This window comes from Lepisosteus oculatus, chromosome 22 (assembly GCF_040954835.1).
Source record: "Lepisosteus oculatus isolate fLepOcu1 chromosome 22, fLepOcu1.hap2, whole genome shotgun sequence".
Taxonomy (NCBI): Eukaryota; Metazoa; Chordata; class Actinopteri; order Semionotiformes; family Lepisosteidae; genus Lepisosteus; species Lepisosteus oculatus.
In genome coordinates, this window is record NC_090717.1 from 3,841,170 (window position 1) to 3,865,059 (window position 23,890).

At 36.0% G+C, this 23,890-nt stretch overlaps 1 protein-coding gene across 2 annotated transcripts in view; it reads right to left on the reverse strand.

Moving 5' to 3' along the window:
* Nucleotides 1–23,890, reverse strand: part of galnt9 (polypeptide N-acetylgalactosaminyltransferase 9) — a 183,571-nt gene that overhangs the window by 144,846 nt on the left and 14,835 nt on the right. The window contains exons 2-5 of one of the 2 annotated variants that reach the window (XM_069182222.1): nt 22,801–22,926; nt 21,428–21,608; nt 12,729–12,895; nt 8,050–8,224 (exon numbers count right to left, since the gene is read on the reverse strand). In XM_069182222.1, the coding sequence (XP_069038323.1) occupies nt 8,050–8,224; nt 12,729–12,895; nt 21,428–21,594 (509 nt within the window). In that variant the 5' untranslated portion in view covers nt 21,595–21,608; nt 22,801–22,926. The remainder of the gene's footprint in view (nt 1–8,049; nt 8,225–12,728; nt 12,896–21,427; nt 21,609–22,800; nt 22,927–23,890) is intronic. The other variant, XM_006640301.3, reaches the window with a different exon arrangement.

A 23,890-nucleotide genomic window follows, 5' to 3' on the forward strand; every position in this document is an offset into this window, starting at 1 on the left:
TGAAGACCTGCATAAGAAGTTCTTCTTATCTGCTTGTATGTCAAAGCTTCAGTGGAAAACATAATCTTTTCAAGTTTTCATTGTGAGGTCTCATAGGCTTGAAATATGACAATACACATAAGGGGGGCGGTATACTGTATATAGTTGGTAAATGTCTGGCTTTATAGCTAGTGGGTTTAAGTCCCTGCTGCGGACACTGCTGTTGTATTTTAAGAGAAGTACTTTACAGTTGCTCGAGTCCACCCAGTTGTATAGTTGGGAACCAGAACTGCTGGGGAATAATCCCTGTGATTAACTGGCATCACATCTGGGTGGGTGTGGGAATCATTGACTTTCTGATCACTTCACACCTAATAATGACATTTACAAGGCCAGTTAAGTCACATGCCTTGTATTTGTAAAATCAAATTAGTCAAAACTATCAGAGATAACTGCAAATGTCAGAGAAAAAAAAATCCAAGACTGAAATAATTAGGCAGGCATACAGTAAAAAATACATTTTTTGAAGACTTGCAAAAAGTGTCTGAAGACATACAGTATACGGTAGAAAGATATTACTGTCGAATTAAGTACAGATCTCCTGTACGGTCCAGCCTGAGTAACTAACAGGAAACACCTCAGCTGCCACAGGGTGATCCTCTTCCCTGTCACCCCTTGTAGTTTCCAGAACAGAAAGAGAATGATTAAAAATGTTTATTTTACTAGAGCAAAAAGATTTAAAAAACAGATCCCACAACACTCAACTAATCCATTTAAAAAAATGTATGCTGCAGTTTCAAAAATCTGTTAAATTGTTGGCCATCAGTTGATTTGACAGTAATTGCTGCAAGAACCTTTACATGAAAATGTATACAAGGATCAGTAATGGAAATAATATGACAATATTTACATTTCAGATGTGCTGTGACTGTTGCTGGAGGGAGGTTTCTATGGAAACAAGGTTCTACTTTATGATGGGTGGTGATGGATATCACTAGAGAGAATGTACTGTATGTAACTGCATGAAGATTCAATCATGTTTTTGTTTTATTTCTGGATTAACTGAAAGAACCATTGGTGAGAATGAATTTATAACTTTAAATACATATTTCTTTAACAGAATGTCTGTAGACACAGCTGTGTATTTTGACATTATACCACAAACAAGAATGCAATAATTGCAGAGTACAACAAAATTGCAGCACCTCTTGTTATCCGTGAAGATAGATGTCACAACTTTACAAGCTGTGGTAGTCCAGAAGTCCCTCCTAAAGCAAGAACACATATGACACATCCGATACATATCTGTGAGCAACACTGAAATTATTAATCAGCATGCACATAAGAATGCTCTTCAGCCCCAATGGGAAAGATAAAGATCCAGAGCGATCACAGTCATGGCTGATTGTGGGACACAGTACCAGTAACCTTCAAATGTGCTCCTTTCAAGTAATCCACTGTTGTTTTTAAACAAGCTGTCCTTTACAGTTATGCCTTTGGGGTTAGCTTACAGCATGCCCTATTCAAAAGAGGAAATGCCTGCAGGATTCAAAGCAGATCTTCTGAAGTAACCCTGATATAATGGAATTTAAATATATAATCTTTATTATGTGCGTCAGTGTATTAGATTGATGGATTTTACCATTTGGCTTTGCTTCTTATATGTATATAACAGTCCTAACCCTTTGTTGCTATCTGGTTTACAGTTAGGATTTATGATATTGGTTCAAATTATTTAATATGTGAGTTAAAACCCAGGCTGCTATTAACATTTCTTCCAATACAGTCCCATTTTCAGAGAAACATTTAATTTTATGTGAGTTTTGGATGAGTATAAACATTTTCAAACATATTTCAAACCTATAGATTAGTGTTCATAGATAAATTAGTTATTTTCTACCCCCCCTTTGGTGGGTAAATTTTTTGGATTTAATGCTCTAGCTTTCTTCCAAAGACAGGGTTGAGCACTTGCACAAGAAATGAATATTTATTAAAAAACAATGAAAGATAAATACAGGTTTAATTGAAGTTTTTTTCTATTCTTTAAGAATGAAGGCAGCAAAGAATAGATTCTTTTGTGTTCTCTCTTGGTAGATTCTCTACTCTTCAGGGGAAACTAAATGATGTTTATTTGCCCAAAGCTCTAATTTTTACCTTGACACTCTTGAGAACATTAAATCAAGGTCTAACATTGAGAGAGGATAATGAAAGCTTCAGATTCTGCTATTGACCCACAAAGCATTGTGCTGCCTCAGGTGTTCAGATTCTGCATCATATTCTGATGATCACTATCACACTGTTCCTGGCATTACCTGTAATCTTTTGAGGCTAGTTTTCTATCTGTCCTGGCTTTGTCCTTCATAACCTCAAGCATTCAGCTCTTTAGCATTTCCTTTCCAGTTCCCCAGATTGATGAGATTCTCATGTGGCATATCTAGGATTGCCTAAATTGTTCATGTCGGGCGTTATCAGATAATGGGATCTAGCTTCATTCACAACTATCCAGAAGAAACTGTCCACACTCAGGTTCATAAACACACCAGCTTTTTGAAAAATGCATCAAATGCTCTTTTTTATAGTTTTGTTTGTGCATACATATGTACTGTATATACAGTACAGTTCTAAATTTTGGCTCCTTCATCTCAGTAGGTAAACCGGCTTATATTAAGAATAAATTGTCACAGACAGCAGTAACTTGGTAAGATAAGCACCTGCACAAAAACGTACATGGATCTGAATAGAAGGAAGTAGAGCGTGCGTTTAAAGGTTTAAAGGATCAGTCTAATGTTGATGTAAATGGTGTGTCAGCAACACAGATTGCTTATTCTGCAACAGGGAATTTTGTTCTCCTACAACGTTGAGTATTTTCCAGGGAGGAAAAAAAAAAACTTGAGAGAAAAAGAGAGGCTGACAGGTGAATCGGGACACAGTCGCACTGAGGGATCTGTCTGCTGGAGGAATAAACAACCAACATGTGCCTGTCAAAAAGTAAATAGCATTTATTTTTTCTTTTTCAGCAGAAAAAAAAATGTTTAAGGACTAATTCCCTGCTCCTAGGATGGATCAGCAAAGAATGGCCTTTTATAATCTCCTGTGTTACACAAACAGTCTTCATTTCTTTCTCCATCACAGTAGTTTGGCAGCTACAATCAAAGAAAATGTGAATTGGTTTGCCCCCTTTCATCTGTGTTGTGAGACACAATTTGTTCCTATTTACCTGACATGTTGCCATGTATAGTTTTTATTCCCTGGACTTTTGTTTTCCTCAACACAATGAAGTCAGTTCTGGCTTTTGTTACCATATTGATGGCTACAAATCAGCTACATTATAAACTGAACAAAATCAGGGTTGCTTAATGCATAATATATATGAGGTGCACCGTAAGGACTAGTACTTTCAAAATAGATTGGCTAAATTTCATTATAACACCATGGATAAAATCTGATTTTTATTCCACAGCAGCTAAAGTAAATACAACACAGCCCATGATTCCTATTATTATAGGAAAATATATATGGATATGATTAGAACTTAATAATTACTGATACTGATATCTGAGATTACAGGGTGTGTTGAAACATTATTAAAGAATATGCATTGAAAGCACAAGGAATGAAAGCAAAAACAACATCTTAAAACTCTCTCTCGAACAACATCCATTGCCTTTGGATAATGCAAGATGCAATGCAACATAAGTTCAACTGAACTATTAGCATCACATTTCAAAACTCTTTCGCAATTTAGCACCCTTTTCAAAAACGAGGTGACACCATCATTCCATAGGTTCTATGACCAACAATAAACAAGCAAAACCATTTAGCTCCGCACTGTAAAAATGAAAACAAATCAGTGTAATTTTTCAACTTTTTTTTGTTACAAGCACTTGGGAGAGGTTACAACATCAGCAAAATAAGACTCTAATACTAAAGAGTTAATGGTAACACTGAAACACTTGCAGAAAACACTGGTAGGGTTTTCTCAGAAGAGTGCAATGCAGTCACACATAAATAAGCCCTTAGAGAAACAGCCATAAAAGCTAAGGCTATAAACACTGCTTTTCACAAACATTTTAGTGAGATATATATTTCAATACCCATGAAAGACTTCAGGGTTTATGCATACGATAATATATATGTTTCTCAGGCCCACAAAATGGCCTACTATTATTTTCTCTACTTGTTTGCCTGCTTTACTTTTTCATGCAGACAGCCAGGCAAGCTCCAGTGGATCACTTTAAGAGCAGACAGTGTTACTGTACCCAGAAGCAACCAAAGCCATGTTCTTATCAGATGGAAAACATGTGCTTCCCCCTTAAGCCAAATGTACGTACCTCCACACAGAAAGGTGTCTCTTGATCTGCAGAACCACAATACACTGTGGGAATGACTTAAGACCCAACTATAATTCTGATTTCAGAAAAAAAACTAAATACAGTAGCTCCAGGTGGTGATATTGTTCCTTGCAAATTCTAAAAGAACATTAGGAGAAATTGTTGCCAAAAACATACAGTATGTATTTCTTTTAGGTCTGTCTAGCTCCTTGGTTGTATTAACAAAAATTGTTACGTACTGTAGCACTGCCAGCAGCTGGACTGTCAGAGTATATAATTTAATATCGCCTTGATATTTCTCTTGCACTGATTAATTTTTCATAAATCCATTCAACAGATTCCTTTTATCTGGTGTTTTATCCATCCATACAAAGCACATTAATGTAAAAAACCCATATCAATTAAAATATAAAAATCAAGCCTGTCTACATTTTCTGGTAGGTTGGTGATTTCTCTTGCCAAAGTGGGACTAGGTCTGGAAATACAGGTGCAGTTTTTGACTTTGTTCATTTATTTGTTCAGCCTTCATGTTTGAATTATTTATACTTCATGTAAATCATGAAAAATTATTGCTGACAACATTACAACAACAGGATGAAATTCTCATTCTTGAACTGTGAGGCTGGTTTAAAAGGCTGCAGAAACACCAAGAGTACTGAATACTGAGTGCCGCCAAATTGCAATGTTTCAGAATGACTGATTTTCCTTTTATGTCTTGACTTTTGCATGTTGATCAATAAGAAATTTATTCTGTTTTGGAATTGCAAATTATTTTTCTTATGCCACAAAGATAGGCCTTTACCACCATGATCCTTGTAACCTCCCATGACTTTTCCTGTCTCTCCCTGCATGCACTCCTGTCATCTTACACTCAACGTCCGATCTCCTTACTTCCCTTATTCTTCACCCCCCTCTGTGGACCTCTCCATCTCATTTAATCCAGATTCCACCTCTACCTGTTCTGGAATGGCACATCCTTGCCACTCCATCTTGGATAACTCTGCATGCACATAACCAGCTTCTGCTCCAGGCCCTGGTACTATCCTACCTAGACGATTACTCTAACTGCCTAGCCTTCCTTCCTGCCAGTGCTATGCACCTAGTGCAACAGAATTCAGAATTCTGTATCTCTCTTTCTTAGCTTTCATCATGCTGCTCCAGTCTCTAGTCTCTCCACTGGCTCCCTGTTGCTGCACGTATTTGATCGCTTCCAATTCAAAAACCTAGTTCTCATCTGCTGATATCTCAGCCACTCTCCTTCTGACTGTTTTCAATTGTTTATCTCTCCACTCACATTCCACCAGACTTTTTGTACACCCTCTCCACTTTCCTACTTCCAGAGCCTGTTAATCCATTTAAGACAGCACCTGTGATCCCTCAGCTCTCAACTACATCTTCAATGACTCTTATACACTCTATTGCACTATTTTTAATTATGAGAGCGATATTGTAGCTTGCTAATTGCTCTTATTCAATGCAAAAATGGAATACGTGCCAGTAGTATTTATATACCTACACCTCCTGCGTGTATACTATTTTAGTTCTTACTGTGTTTGTGGTACCATTATCATTATTTCATAAATGATTTTTTTCCATACCTTCATGATTCCACATTATGTAAATCTTCCATACTGTAAGGTAACCTGGAATAGGGCATCTGCTACAATATTACCTGCTACGATATTAATAGCATTAATAATCATCATCACATTCACACAGAGGGGAGGGGAACACTGCAATGTCTTCCCCTGTACTTGGAAATCTCATCTGCTATTGTTCACACCGTGAGTCCCACAGCATCTGCTGAAAACTTTGCATTGACAGGAGGAGTGAGGTGGTGCTCACTGACTGCACTGCAAGCTGAAGGAGGGAGCTGTTGGAAGGAGAGTGGACTCTGGCCAACTGTAGTTCACCCAATCCTGGCAGCTCTCAGTCAATTTTGTGCCACTGCTTGGGAAATCCCTGCCCTAGTTGTTTAGTGACATACCTCAGGTACAAGATACTGTACAATCACTTGGGCTCAGGTATAAGATATAAGGCAGTTGTACCAGTTGTGCAACTTGAAAAATAAACATGTTTGGATTTTCTGGAGCTAGGGAACACTTTCATTTTGCATCTAAAATCTTTTGGCTTAGTGTTCAAGGCTGTACTTGCAAGTCAGTTTGATTTAATTCAAAATGTGGTGAATGAATGCTTCTAGGTATAAGTGACCTTTTTGTTTCTATCACAGGGATTCCATTCTCCCTTTGCTTTGGATCTGAAATAAAAGTATAGAAATTATATCTCGCTTACAGAGTATGGTTTTAGCCACATCTTTCAAATAAAGTCCTCGGCTATCTAGGAGAATGATAGTTTTATTAAGAATTATCTGTGGATGCATTAAAAAAGGCATTGCATGATTGTACTGTACGTACTGTACTGTAGGTAAAATGATCAAAAGGAAATTCGGATATTCAGTTACTAAAAGCATTTGACTGAACATCAGAAACAATGAATACAGATTTTGTAGAGGTGAAAGGGTCAGTAGAAGAAGGAAGAAACATTCATTTTTGAAAAGCAGCAGATGGGCAAACAGATGAGGGAACCACAGGGGTATCAATTATCATCACAGAACTACAAATCGCAAGTCTTCATCTATTCCCAATGATACCTGCAGTTCTGTTTCTTCTTTACATGGTTGGTAACCAATGCTACAGTATTGTAACGATTGAGACAGATGCCACATGAAATGTCCGTTGGTCTTAGTACAGGGCTCATAGACAAAGTTAAAAAAACAGAGCACCCTCAAGAAGAAAATGCCCTCAACAACTAACGCAGGGTCAGATTTCTCCATGATTCATCGCCTAATTGTATTTATCCCATATTATATGAAAGCAAAACAAATGCTTTCACAATACAAACCATTATTATCATTGTGTTGCAAGCAGCTTTGCCTTTCCTCCAGAACTATGTGGGTATAAAGTGAAAAGTACTACAAAATGCAAACCCAAATCCTTTCAACACTGACATAGACATGCTGCAACATTTCTCACCATTCTAAGGAGATTACAGGATCACTGAAGGTTAGTAAGGATTGCCATGAATGCTCATTAAGGTGTATCACATATCACAAGACCTAAGGTTTCACAGGAAACCAGATGCAGGTTTGCCTTATTGCCTGGCCAGCTTTACAAGTGCCAGGCAAACACTGTCTTAAGGACTGTCTAGGCTGACAGTCTCAAATTAAATGTCGATTAAGGCCAGTTGTGTTGCTTGTTTTGTGATAAGCATAGATGTCAACTAGAAATTGGGTTGAGACCCTCTGAAGTTATTTCATTAAGCTTCTTAAGCTAGGCCCCAGGGGCAAAAAATCCAGAAAGCTCTGGCCTTATAATGCTTTTCTGTCCTTCTTCTTTCTTTTCCATATTTATTTTCCATGCCTCGTGATTATCTCTGCCCCATTTTCATAGTTTTATTCCCAGTCAAAGGATCCACATCAACCATTATTTATTCACTCATATTTTCTTGAGAAAGTAACTTATTGTAAGAAATGTGAAATTAATTGTCAATACCTATTTTGTTTAAAGGAGATGACATATCAGCCTGATACAAAATGCTGACATACTTCATCAGTTCAGTAAATTGGAGTATCATAAAGCTGCAATGTAGCCTGTAGTCAGGAAACAACCTTATACGTAAAGAAATTCTGCAGAAGGTCGACGGTGCATACAGAGTATTGAATGTTTAAAGAGCTACTCACCAAGCTGTGTTAAACTCCACATGGGCATCAAAGAACCCAACAATGGGTGCTGTTGCTGCTTTCCATCCATGAATCCTAGCTCGGATTAGACCTTCTCTCTTACTATTGCGCACAATCTTCACCAGGCCTGGGTATCTTTTGTTGACATATTGGTCGAGGTTGAATTTTAATTCCACTACAGCAAAAAAAAATGTATTGAATCAGGAATATAGCAGATGTACTGTCTGTGATATGGAAGAACTGATATGGAAAACATACAGTAAGTAGCTGAAGTCCAAACATCTAAACATATGCACATGCTTTCAGATTGTTCCTCTTTTTAAAAGCAGTCTATTTTCATATCTGACCTTATGAGTGATGTAGTGACTCAAGTAATAACATAAGCTATTAATATGATAGTTCTTATGTCAGTTTTTACTGATCTTTAAATATCCATTTTTACAACAGTATTGCCATGAATGGTCATTAAGGTCCATTATCACAAGATCTACAGTATGAATAAGGTTTCACTACTGGAGACCAGATGCAGGTTTGCTTAATTGCCTGGCCAGCAAGTGCCAAGCAAATGCTCTGTCTTCAGGACTGTGTAGGCTGATATCACATGCCAGAGAAGCACCCAGAAAACGTATGAAGTTCTTTCACAATTATGAGTTCGCAAGAATGTGTCCTTTTTTAAGAACAAACTGTCAAAGAACTTAACTTGTACAGCTGTTTCTGGACTGGGACATATGGTTGTAAGAGATTGATCAATGTCAGAAATATTCCCTGGAGGTATCTAAATGATCTAGCTTTGTGGGAAAAATGCTTGTAGAACGTTCCTTCTAGCTGTAGGAAACATAAATCTGGCTTCTATTGTTAACATAAATCAGTAGAAGCCAGTAATACCACACATCATTTATGTCTCTGTCATATGCTATCCTATAATTCATGTCCAGAATGGGACTTTTCACTAACGAAACTTTACAGTCATTTGACAAAGCTGCTTGGTCTAAAGGCATAGTCTAAAAACAATTGGCATGAAGAATAGGTTTTTAAGTGTGACTTAAAAATAAAAGTTCAAAGTAAGAGTTTTTCTGATTACTCAGGAAATTATGGATGTAAGCCTTACAGAATATAATTAAATATGACTGACATGCTCAAGTGACAAGACATTTGATCATCCTAACCCAACATTTTTACAAAGAGAATTGCATAACCTTTATATAGGAACAAGTAATAGGTTTATTCCATGCTGAAAAGAGAAGAAAGAAAACAACATTTCGGCTGTGGAGCCTTCTTCCTTGTTGAACCTTAATATATACAATTACAGTACAATTAGAATTACTGGATGAAAAACTAGAGGCAATTGAAAAATATCCCAGGTTTAAGTTCACACATAAATTTTAGTCCTTGAATCATTCAGATGAACAACAGTTAAAGACTCACATCCTGATAAATGTCCTGCTCATCAATATAGTCAAGAGCTTTATACACTAAGAAAAACAAATGCTCATTCATCAAACATACATCACTATGTAATATACATTTTATACTACACATCAGAATCAGGGTATGAAATTTAGTGAAAGTTTTTTTTTCAAGTCCATCACATATATTTAACTTGAAGTCATATCTGTGACTAGTATGTGGGTATTCATTAATAATACCTGGTGCACTTGTTATCTGGCATCTTCTGGATACAAGGTTTGAATTCATTAAATGTTCATTAGCACTGACAATACATTGCTGAAGAATATATCAAATATAATTATGTTATAGTATGGGTTTTTTAAGGAAATAACCTCACAAGACATAACGCATAACGCATAAACCAGCCATCTCAATTCCTGTCCTTAAAATTGGGAGACATAATATCAGTTTACAAAATTGCACCGATTCAGCCACTGGCAGGTATTAAGGAAATTATTTTTCTTCATGGGAGAGAGTGGTTGATTGTTTTTTAGTTATAAATTTCATTGCACTTGCTCATAGAATGTCAGGCACATACTGTATAAATGACAGTCAGATAAAGAACAGGACTCAAGCAGAAACAAACTTCACCGTGAAAGCAAAAGTAAGTTTAAATTTTAAATATCTTATTTCAAAATAGAATCAGGATTGAGTGTTTAACCTACCTTGGTTGATTGACAGATGTGAATTTTAATCCAATATCCACTCATCATATTCATTAAAAAGTAGTTTATTTCATATATAAAAAATTCATTTGGTATAATTAAACTATTTTCATCTTTGTTCAGACAGTATTTCATTACAGGGGATCATTAAACTTTTATTGAGATAACATCAATGAAACACTGTGTATTTGTGTTCTAGTTTTGCATAATAAATGCAGAAAATACCATTACCAGCATTGAAATGCAATATGAGCACTTTTCTCTTTTTATCAGTGTCAAGCTAAGCGTGTTTGGGCATCTTGTTTCAGAAACCCAGAATGAATAACCCCGGGTCTGAACTGCGGAAGGGAAAAAACTAACTATTACAGTAGCTAGATCAAAATCTGTCTGCTGTTCTTTCGTACTCCCTTTAGGAAAGGGGAAAAAGCAAACTTGCTGACCCTGCATGTTAATAGCTCCGTATTAAAAGAACAGTATAAAGATCAGCACAAAGTAACCATCGCTGATCATTAAAGGTGAACAAAAGGAGAAGGTTACCATCCCGCCTGCCATGTTAGTGCTATAAAAGGCTCTCATTTAAAAGGTCTTTTGGGGAGTTCGATGTGCCAATGTTGACTCCAAGTTCCCTTTCAAGATGTTATTCATGCTCTGCATTCCCTTTCAGCTGATCCGGAGGGACCAGACAGAGTAAATACCAACTGATTGAACTCCAGCTATCTTTTGGAATGCAGTGTATTGTCACTGTTAAAATCTGGCAAGGCTTAAGGGAGCTCAGGACTCCATGTTGTTGCCTACAGTTCTCCCAGATGTGTAGACAAAAACAGGAACTTCAGGGTTTTTTTTATCCCTCAGAAAATAACAGACAAAGGTTCATGGGAGGATTAAGCTCATAATTTTTTCTCGCTTTAAAAAAAAAATTAAATAAACGCGTTCTATTTTTAAACTCCTAAGCATGTCTAAGTATAATCCTCCAGGGCTCAAATTGTGTTAAATTACTGGAGACAGTTTGATTAAGGTGACAAAAAGAGTGAAATTACAGCGATGTGGTCAAGTTATAGTCTACGAAAATTCAATCTGCTAATTAGATCAAGGTTACAATAATAAAGCTGTCAATCCGCTTTCAAGGGAATAGAATGCTCTGGCACTATTCAAGAGGCAAATATGCAATAACCTTCCTTGCTGCTTTGGTTAATGCCTGTCCTTTTGATAAACTGCAAAAACAAAAGTTCACATAAGCTGTCTGATGGTTTATATAATGGGCCACACTAGAGTTGTAGAGTTATAAAGTTTAAAGTATAATTTAATGTAGTGATCACTGTATGGAATGTGTTATGAATCATAATTGTTTGCATATTTTTAATGTGGCAGTAACAGTATAAAGGTGGATTGGTGGTATTTGGAATAAGCTACCCAGCTATGCTGTTGAACCCGATATCTTTTTTTTAAATAGCCGAGATTCTAGGCTCAATTAGATACTAGTAAGTCAAGGATCTAGATGTGTTGAAAAACCTCTTCATGTTTGTAACCTTAAGTAACAAGTTCTTAAATTCTTATATTAACAGACATATCAATTATTTTCAATTGAGTTCTGTCATTCTGTCTGTCACATATGGAATTTCTTTTTAATAGAAACCTTTATTAAGATTGTTAAAAGGTAGGGTGCCTGAATGCTGCTTGCTGCTTGTTTATTCTCTGATCTTTTTCAAAAGCATTTTTAGTTTTTAAAATGAAATCATTTTTTTAATGAAGAGTATTAAGAATATTTATCTCTTAAAGGTTGCTAGGTTTTCTTTTTTTCCAAAACAATTTCTGGCTTTTAAAAGACATTAAAAAGACAAATTTAGATAGTAAAATAAGGGAAGTTTAGAGAACACATTTTGTTAAAACACTGTGATAAAAACATTCTCTCTTCAGAATACTTAGAACATAAATTCTAGTTCATAAGATTTTCTAGTCAGGTTATGAATTTCATTGTCCAAGCATAATTTATATTACATACGATAAAATAACCGGCTGCCATAATGTGGTTACTTGGCAACATCTATTGTTTAGAATACTATATATCCATGATGTTTTTATTCATAAGTGTACATTTAGATGTCAAAAATCTATTTCAGAATTGGGGAAATCTTATTTCTTAGCTCTTATCAGCTAAGAATCACTCCACTCCTTTACCTTAATCAGCACTAAATATTAAATTGCTGCACATTAAGTCAGTAAAATTAAAAATTAAGTGAGACGTTTGCCAAGATTAACTTTCATAAGGCTTGGTATTATTGATGTCCCTACTTTGCCATTAATCTATCAAGGTCTTTCTGAGTGTCATGATAATATATTATACAGTATATAGCGCAGAGAAAAAATACTGATAGAATGCACATTTTAATTTGATTTGCCTTAACAATATATTCTGAAACACTGTTAAATAATTTACAAACTCAGCATGTACGTTCACACAGAAGGTAATACAGTATGAGCCTATAATATTAAGGGGCTGTGATATGACAAAGAAAATGTCACAGTTCATTGAGGGTATGTACATAATGCACTTATGATACCTCTTACCACTATCACTGTTGTCGTCAACAAGGATGATCTCTTTGAGCAGGTGTGCAGGTGTGTGATTGACCACGCTGTGTACAGATCGCAAGATCACCGATAAGGCTTCATTTACGAATATAAAGACCACAGAAATCTGAGGGAGGTCATCAGGGTAGGCCATTTGCTTGCACCTGTGAAGACACAAAGAGAACATAAACCCCTTTCTTTCAGAGATCACGAGACAGATATTTGAAATCTCATTTACTGTTTAATATAACACTGTTTATGCTTTCCAGAAAGCATCCAAAATCTCTATACACCTGGAGGGTGGTTCTTTCATTAGAGGTGTTAAAAAGCAAAGGAGGGTCCCAAACCATTCTGCACCCATATGCTGAAGTGAGGAACAGTTTATTTCAGTGCATGCTTGATGTTACGCAAACCTCAAGCTCTCACTGTGAATCTGAAAACAATAAATTGCTCCTTCCTATAGTCCAGGGTAAAAGAGATGTGGATAATTTTATAACAGCTGGACTAGAGGATATGTTAAAATGGAAATGCACTTTTGCAATGGGTATTGCTCTCATTGGAAAGCCATGGAAACAGGGTACAGAGAATACGTTAACAGGATCCCCTTTTAAATAAAAAAGCACTTTACAAAAACCCATTTAATAAAATGAGTCACATCCTTTCGGAATTGCAATTCCAGTATAATCCACAAACAAACAGAACCACCACAATAAGAAAGTGATCTCTCTCTCTAGAACCCACAGAATGTGTTGCAGGTCTGTAATAACTCTCCTCAGCTCATGGGTTTTCATAGCAACATGGTTTTGAGACTGGCCTTCCAGCACATCCATTTTCGACTGCCAAGCTTCCTTCAAACTGCACCAGCTGCCAGATTCCTATGGCAACCATGTGTACCTACTCACTCTGCACTCTCTTAACTTTTGCACAGATAAACAGTTCATGCAGTGAAATCCCTCCTTTCTTCAGACATTATTTTCCCAAAGAGAGTGCGCTTTTTAATTTTGCTGTCAAATGTCAAAAGACACGATCAAAACAGAACGAAATACTTTTTTTTCATGAGTCACCACAAACATACAGCCTAATTTAATTGATTGATTGATTTAAAGAGTGTGCTTTATCTTACCAGATATCTAAGGATTGTAAAAACAGTATAGGCAATGATGTAATTATTACTGAAGACATTATTTTTCAATTAGTTTGCACTATGGTTTTGCTGACTTGTATTGGTTTAACCTGAAGACACAGTTAAGCATTTGAAAATACACTATTGGAACTATGACGCAGTACCTATAGAAACTCAACACACCCTTTACAAAATAACACATTTTGTGGCCTAACAGCCTGAAATTAAATCATTTTATTTTACCTGACTTACACATATTGTAAAGCACAACAGTGTGTAAAACAAAAGTGGTGCTGGACCAGTTTTGAATGATTTATACAAGATAATCATTCAAATTGACTACAGTAAGACTCTCCAATGCTTCCATCTAAGTAGGGCAGCCTTACATTGGAGCCCCCTTTCGTTGTGGAATATTGAAAGAATTCACAATAATTTGGAGAGCTTTCTGTTGTACGTAAGTAAATTATTCCTCTTAGAACTTCTGTTCCGATGCTGCTCAGCTAAAGCTGAAGAAGAGAAATGAAGAAGAAAGCGAGTAATCTCATGGGAGGGTTACAGTATTCACAAATTGTCTCTAGAGATCCTACCTGCAATCTGGTGTAAAGAATCTGTTCATAGCCAGCAATACCAAGACAAAAGTTTACTATTTACTATTACCTTGTGCGGAAAAAAATCTATGCAGTGGTAACACCCTGTTAAATATATACTTCTCAAATCACAAGTTTAGGACAAGGCTGGAAAAAAGATTTTATGCAGCCAAAAGCTCTAAGATAAAATGTATTTTTTAATACTTTTCTGTATATTGATAAGAATTAAAGGAACTTATTTTTTCTCCAGTTGGTAGTGCAATAAACAACAATCATAAAAGTAGACATTAAACTGTAGTCTTTAATTTGATTTTTTCCTGGATTGGAGTCAGGTCAAATATTTTGAATGAATAGAATTTGGGTCACTGTGTGTTCTTTTTTGCATGTACTGTAATCTATATTCTGTAAAGAATCCATTCTACAGATGACTTTGCCATTTCTTCCCCCTGAGTGGTATGCAACCACAAAGTGTTTACTTATATTTATTCTCAGATGCTGTGACTGACTATTTGTAGGTTTGGATTTGGTGATGGTGTTTATATCATGTGCTAGTCTGGCAACCACACTCTGAAGGACAGCCAGGGCTTCAAGCAAATTTCTAACGAAGAAATGACCTCCTACAATTTTATAAGCACTGCTTGGAATTGGGGGGAGAGAAATTTAAATAAAGCAAGCTTCCTGTTTATCCAAATTTTCAAATGTTTATCTACTTGAAAAGACTGGCTAAATCTGAATTTTGCTTAACTTTCATTTGATGCAATCATTCACAACATGAGTGCTTCATAAACATAAATATAGGATTCATTTTTATGATTACAGAAATGGCTTAGAAGGTTTTCAGTGATAAAACATTAATATATCATCATGGATGCAAGTCAGGACTATCTGTTTTATTCATATTTCACTCCATGGTTCAACGATGTTTAGTTGAAGTGATTGCTTATAAGAGTAATTTGCAACCTGTAAAAGAGCTTATTAAGCTGTGACCTTGCGTTTGTGATCTCAAAACAAACAAAAGAACTTCATATAATGAGCTATACTTATATTACTCTTTAAAATTATTTACCAAGGATTTTGCACTTGCATAAGAAGGTCTTGCATGAAATTAAAAACATCTATCAAAAGTCTGACTTATGCAACTGTCTCTAAAACAGTAGATGCACACTGTATGAGACTGAGGATTATACTGTATATTGAAATGCACTGCTAAACAAAATACAGTACTTTATAGTCAAAATGATGTGAATATATTTTTTTCATTTGAATAAAACTAGAAATACTACAACAGAATTAATTCTCACATATTTTCAATCTATAACAAGTCATCTGTAGTCACATAACACAATGTTTTAATGATTTTTTATTTTCTATCAGAAACCGGCATACTTCCTTATTTTCCTAAAGCAGTTACAGTATACTGTATGACCTCTGAAGAAATGTTAAACAATTACTGAGACACAGCCATTGCTAATACCACAATACTCAGTGCATCATGATCACAAATCTTGACATGACAACAAATCGTCCTGACAGAATTAAAGTGCACCAGATGGGACCCAGTATCTTGTTGTGTCTTTCAAGATTGCAGAATCTGAAGCTTGCTGAAATTGCTTAATCAGGGTTTAACATTCAATCCCTGTGCTCAGAACTTTGTTTTCAGAGATGCACACACATTATCCTACATAAGTTCAGAGCACATTGCATTTACCCACAAGTAATAAAGATGCAATAACCCGTGAATTCCAGTTTTGTTGTAGAATTTTCACTACATTGAACACAACGTAAGATCACAATTAATCTAGGCAGGAGGTACTTGATGGTATTTTTAAAGGACAGAAAACATTGCAAACTAACAGTGGCAACAGGACAGAGGAGCATAAATCAACAGAATGTTTGCTTTGTTTTTACGAAGTGCAAGTGGAGGGAATGTCTTGAAATAAAAATTGCAATATTGCAATTCACAGGGTCCTCAGAGCATTTAATCACAAAGTACTGATGCAAAAAATATGCACATACTGCTCTCGGCCACCACATGGTGAAATACTACAATGTACAAATAGAAGAAAGCAATGAACCAATGAAAAGTAAAGACTTTCTGGAAAAGTCATTTAATTTTTACTTTTTCCTTATTCTTTACATGCTCTGCCTGGGTTGGCAACTGACATGCTTTGCACAGGGCAGTTTGTGTCATCTTATAATAGTATAGTAGCATCTTCCAGCCTGAGTTAATGACAAGCTCACATAGTTGCCTGTTGAAACAAGTTCAACAAAGATCAAAATGTCCTACTTTACAAAGTCAATAGTTTGGGGACAGTATTCCAAACCTTAACAAAGGCTTTCACCTTTGGAGAAAGAAGCAGTTTTAACTATTGTGAGTTTTGTTGTGGTTCAGAATTAATACTGTACATGGAGTGCTTGTACTGAACAAAAAAAACATTTAGATAATAAGGAGTAGGTATAGCTGCTGAAATAATGAAAAATAAAGACATACTCAAATTATGTTTGCACTTTCATCTGTTTTGCTTAATAGTAATTTATTAAAGTTCAGTAATTCAAAAATATAAAAAACGATGGAGAGAATGATAAAATAAATCATATACTGCGGTATATTTAGAGCATGCATTTTCTCAAAAATCCAATATTTAATGCTTTTTATGGACATTTTGGGTCAATTGGGTGCACAATGGCAGTAAGTTTTTTTGTTAAATATACTGTAGGGCATGTTTTGTTGGTTGTGGCCAGCAAACTGCAGCTGAGTTATTAAAGACTGATCTTACAGTGTATTACTTTTGGTTCCGAAATGGATAAATATTCTATAAATATAATGAATTTAACTGAATGACATAAATAAATTTTAGAGATACATTAAGATGATTTGGTGGCTCTTTCATTAATTATAAATACATATATACTGTACATATCTGAAATCTGCGATAGCTGAAATCCTGTCAATATTAGCACACTACAGTATTGGCTTAATGTTTAGCCAATGAGCAAAATCATTTGGTCAAATGACTCAGGTTTGCCGAAAGTTTATTCGGTTTCTACTAGTTATGTGGGTTAGGATGGTAATCTTTAGCAACCCCTCTTGAAATTGTTCAATTTGTAAAAGCTTAAGTAATTAGCAAATTTCATTCAGTCTTTTAACAAAATTATTGTGCTTTACTTCAAATTTAATCAAAGAACAAGATAGTGTAGGGCACTGAAAATGAGCGAACTTATCAGTATTTTCAGTTTGGTTTTGTTCTCCTTCTGTCTTACTTGGATAACTGCAAATGTGATCCTCCTGTATATCCAAGACTGAAATAAAATGGTCACACTACAGATCGAGCACACATGTGCTCAGTTAGTTTCTATTTTCAAAGTGGAGTGAGTGCATTAAGCCTTTTTTTGATTAACCTTAGTTGACATTGAGCAGAAACACATCTAAAAAGGCATCAAGAAAGCTTTCTTCTCAGTGCTGTAGGGCTGGTATTTTGGGGTGGGGGTTAAGGAAGGCTCTGGTAAAGTATACAATTTAAGAAGCAAAACTAACCATTTCACTGGAGGTTTATTTCCCAACCTCACTCATTCCAATACATAAATGTAATTTCTCTGGAAGTGCTTCTTTGGATTGCAGGGCAGTCATAAACATTTAATAACATGATTAAAGCTGCCTAATTAATGATGGCTCTCCAAAACCATTTTTAAAGGGTTGCATACACAACCCTTTAAAATGTGGGAACAGCTTTAACCCATGTTCATATAATATAAAATTAAGAGGTATTGCTCTTCAAACCATTTTGCTTACTATAGAATTAGATTATATGTGGCTAACTAACCATCTGCAATCAGGATTTTATGGATGTTTATGAAACAAAAATGCTATCAGGAAATCTGGACCATAAGCACAAGTCTCAAAACAAGAACGCTTCCATGTCTGTGGTTGGATTTTATTTTCATTTTTTCCGTAAAAAAACACATTCATGAGGGGAAGAGCCTAGTACAAATGACAGGACTGAAGCATAACTTTATAACTGAATAACAAATATACAGAACAGACAGACATTGTTTCAGTGTTTCAATGACATACTGTGGGGTTTTGAACCTTCGTGTCAAATCTTGATCTGAAAATCTGCGTGGCAGCCGGATACTTCAAAAAGCAATACCACCGGAATTATTTTTCCTAGCTTTTCTTTTTTTTTAAAGTGATGTTCCTTAGCAGGGGCATTCTGTTTATCGCACGCCACTAAAAAAAGATTTAAGGAGTTGCATAAGTGAAATGTAAATGCCAATGCAATTTCAGTACCTCCTGAAAGAGTTTGATTTGTTGTAAGTGTTTTGTGCTTTTATTTTTTGCCTCTATTAGTGTGCACACAGTGTGTTATAGCAGTGTTTAGATCAATAACTCTTCCAGTGCAATCTTTCCCATCTCTGGTGACCAGTAATATCATTTTTGCATTGAAATACTGCTTCATGAACAGGGCATTCTTCCTGTACAAGTATCATTGATTTTGAGGCCACATGTTCTACGAAATACAATGTAATCCCTGAACTGGCTATAGGGAAAACAAGTATCATACAAATACTAGTAGCATACTCAAATATAAGTTAACAAACCCATTCATCTAATATTGTGTAGTAATGTATCTCTCAAAAATACATGTCAGATCTTCAGGAAGGTTTCAAATATACAGTACTGGATTATTATCAAGCCAAAGTAAATAACAGAAAGAATGTGTGTAGCAATTCACATTTTATATTTTTGATGCAGTTAAAGCTATTCTTAAATGCTTTTATGAAACCTTACACTGTTTGTATAGGTCCAGCTGTAATTTACTGCTTTGCTGTACTTCAATGACCCAGTTATTTGAAGATGAATCAGATCACCACTCAGCCATAAATTCACACCTGTCTCTGAGAAAGCAAAGGTTTGTATGTTGAAACAGCAATTGTTGTCTCACTGGGATTGTAATGGGACTAAATTAGCTAACAAGTAATCCCAATTTCACCTAGAATAAACTGTCGGAAACAAACGATGAGATTAAGATTTGTTTCAACCAGTCTTTTGGGAGATGATTCTCTAGGCAGAGAAAGAGAGATTCACCTTTCCCTTAAGAAGATTTATTCACCATAACATTTAAGATAAACTTTAGTATGGGCATTAAATGAAGAGGGGCACTAGAAATATAATTTTCATGAATACAGTTCAGTTTGAAGTCATCTTTCATGGATCCTCAATGTAATCTCTATTCAGCTAGCAGAAGAACCATTGAAAATTGAACAGTTGAGGACTAGAAATATTTATCTAAAAGTTCTGAGCTTGTGCATGCTGTAATGCTACTCTCTTTCACATGGCATCTTTGTACTTCATGCATTCCACATAACAGTTTCCACTAAAGAGTTCTGCTCATTCAGAGATTTTATTTCTCTTTCATCTCCAGGTATCCAGCTACTGTATCTACAACACTGCTGTTTCACATCTACGAAGAGAACATCACATTACAGAATGCAAAATATCCTGAAGGAAATTAGATAATGAAATATGAGCTGTATTTGGTCCCGGCAGAATTTAGTTTGTTGCAACAGCAAGCCATACTGTACCTTTAGCTGATAGTAGCAGTAATTAAAATTAATAGTTAGTTAGGAAGGCCCCAAGCATCTGTGCAAAACAGAAATCAATATCATATCTGATGGACAAAATTTGTAGACCATCTATTAAACACCCTAGTCATCAAAGATCTGTGTTCAATAACTCCTTTGCAATTAAGTCCTAATTAGGCAGCAGCACACAGAGTTGGGTAACATGCTCCCTTGTTCTACTGCCTGAAATTGATGAAAATCTGCTTAGTGCTGAGGTCTACACTGCATGGTTTATGCCACTGCTCTCTGTTGCTAAATGCATAAATCTAAATTAAACAAAATAGGCAGGAGACCACACAGGGTCAGAATCAAAGTGAAAGATTAATGTCTAATGAAAGTATAATACATGTAGCACCAGTCATAGACTGAATGACCTTTGTTTTCTTCCTAATTACTGTAATGAGTAGAAGCTTTATTTGCACATTTTGCATGGCTGTATTTCAGGCAGTTTGAGATGAGAATCACACAGCTAAAATGATTATTTCATGTGCACAAGGGAATGCAGTCCACATTATCTATATTGTTTTCATGTGCCTTATTATGGTTTTTGATTTTTTTTATATGCATCTGTTCATAGGAATCAATTGATTTTTGTGTATTTATTTGTAAATAGATATTTTTTGCATTCAAGTCTTGTATTACCCATTTGTATACATTCTGCAAGAGTTAGCAAGGAGACGGTGTTGACCTGGAATGCATTTTACTATTAGAAGCTAATGAACAGATTAAGAAGAAATGTCACACACTGTAAAGGTCCTGAGACGGCAATGAAACTAAATCAAGCCACTTATTAAACTAGAGTCTATGCTTTCATTCAGCTGCAGATGTTACCAAGCTCCTCTCACAGGAACCACTTTCCCCTACCAGGAGCAGCTGCATTCTGCATGGTTATTAGTTGTGTTTGTTCTTTAGTGTCAGCAGTAAAATTCTGGAGGAGCAAAGTTGAGGAAGGGAACAAAGGTTTATGTAGATAAACCAAATCTAGGGTTTTACTAAAGAACCAGAACCTCTCATCTCTAGCTGTCAGACCCCCCGACAAACACACACAAGCCACAAGGTCTAATAAATGCAATTGCTTTCTTATTAAATGTTTGAATTGTGGTGTGACTGGAATGTGTACCACACCTTTATAGTCCTGCTTTGCTCTTGCTTTGTTAAGGTCAAGATTACAGGTCTTGATGAGTTTCCACTGGTTCAACATACAGTAGTTCAACATGACATATAGTATCAGCTTGGGGTACTTATATCACTATATTCCCTTACATTGCCATTTTGTTATGCTTATGCATGAAAAAATCATATCTAGACTAATCATGAGGGTGTAAATCCGCCTATTGTTATCGCCAGCAGAGTTTTCGACCTACTTTTTTGGTCTGTAGTCCGGAATAGTCCTATCCAGTGATATTCTATCACTGAGCTGGGCATTGTAGCCATACTCCTCATACTTGCTTTCTGACTCATGGCTGTCATCCCTTAGGGTGGCAGCTGCTCCACCCTGGCCTAGTCCCCCCGGTCCTTCAACAAGACCCATCGGCTTGGCAAGACCTACGAGAGAGAGAGATAGAAGTGTTAAGAGCAGAAGAAGAATGTACCATAAAAAGGTTGCAAATGGAGGAGGTCCTTAGGCCTGTGTAGCTCCTAGAAACTAGAAACTATTCCTTCTAAGGATGTCATCGGGCCATGTCTTGAAGGATTTCAGTGCAGCAGACTTCCAGCTTATTGAAACAACTATATTCCTTTTTTATATCAGCTCATAAATGACCATGGCCAACAGAGACAAATAGCATCTCTATAATCGCTATATACTCATACAACCATACTGTACATTCTGTTCACATATAATCAGTTGTTTTTATCTCTGCTGTAAAAGTAATGGTATTTTGTTTTTTCCTCCTTTAGTAATTAGAATTTGATTGAAGCATATTGAAACGCTCACTCGGAGACTCAGAGAATGTTCTTGCCAAAATGACAGAAGTTTGAGACTATTATTATTCTCGACAGTGGCTGAACTCAGCCCGAATAAAATTATATAGAAAAAGCTAGCAATGGTTTACTTATTGCATGAGATGAATATACTATTATGTACACTGTTTGAATTAAATTTTAATTCATTAAGCTAATAAATGCAACCATGCCTGTGAGCCTACAGTCATTACAAGGGATGTTTAATTCCATTTAATATCCAAGGCTTCTTGTTCAAGTCTCCAAAAGAAAAATATTTAGAACCCTTTAGTCATTCACATTATTAATGTGTATAATCTATAGTCCCGCCTGATCTGTATATCACAGTCAGATTTTTTCAATATACTGTACAAGCATATTGAATACTAAATACCAATACAGGAGATGCTACAAATCATCCACATTGCCTTTGTGTTAACCTACAAAGGCAACAGAAAATTTGCTTTTAAATTAATTGCATTTATATAGTGCTCTCCATCCCAAAGTGCTTTAAATATAGGAAGGGACCAGCTTCATACACCACATGGGTTGCAACCAGCATGTTCACAGAGGGCAGTTGTAAAACAACAGAGCAGAGACATATACTGTATGATCAAGGATACATAGGTTAACACCCTTACTCTTACAGAGGGTGCCATGGGACCTTTAATGTTGAAGGAGTCAGGACATTAATTAAACTCTTAACAGAGGAGCACAAGTAGGGCCCGCTGTCTCCATAGTTGGGTGTTATTTGGAAATTTTGGTCCAGAAGGAAGAACAACAACTACAGACTCACATTCAGCAGCATTGTTGTTTTCAACAAAGGTCTTGCCTACAGGAACTGGTCTGGCCTGTTGATTAGCTTCTGATATCTTACAAAATCAAGCTGGATGGTAGTTGTCCTGCTGTCAACATATTTTAGCTGGTGGCAGAGGGGGAAAAAAGAGATTCAGTGTTCTGCCAGCTACATTTCATCCATACTCTTTTTGTTGTTCAGGCAGTATCTCAAAAGGACTTTTTCCCAGTACTGGGCCAGATGGACAAAAGACAAATGATGAATTTGAATCAGTCACAGAAATCCAGACATAAGCCAGCCATGCTGACACTCCAGCATTTGGAGCTGCTTAAAACCCAGAGCTTCTTTATAGAGGTTGACTCTGTTAGCTTTATGACAGCAATCTGTCACCTCCCAAATGAGAGCTTAGAGTAGGACTCCCACTCTTTCTCTGGTAGGTCATATTTTAGCATCTACTGTATAAGAACTGTTCCATTTCTGCTTTCCTCACTGCCTCATCATCATCCTCAGTTTTCAATTCAATTGTCTTCCATGCTTTCGAATTCTTTCAATGTCCTTGTTACATTGCTTTTCTCTCTTTCTAGATAGCTCATAAAATGCCATTACAGTGCTTAAAACAGTGATTCAAATTCAGTCCCAGGAGTCTGCTGTCAACTGAAGAATGGAGCAGAATATTAATATCGGCATTACAAATTTGATTTATCTTTATTACCAGCAACGGCCTATTGCCTCTACTTCTCTTTACAGCAATATTAATTAAAAAATTGATTTTACAAGTATGGAAGGCCTTTGATGTTTAACATGTGTTGATGTCCCGAAATTCTTCATTTCCTCTGTCAGGAAGATTGTTTACTCCACATGAGCAATTTCTAAGAAAAAAATAAATGTGTTATACAATACACTCGGTTCAGAGCCTGACTGTTGGTTTAAAGAACGAATCACAGTGCTGTCCCTTTAAGTATAATCTTTTGTTGTGTTACTTCGTTCCAGAAAAAAAAAACACTCAGAATGAAAACTTCTAAAAAATAACAGATGTGCTTTGAACGTTAGACAGCTGAGCATTGCAGCATTCTGCCACAATAACTCTTCA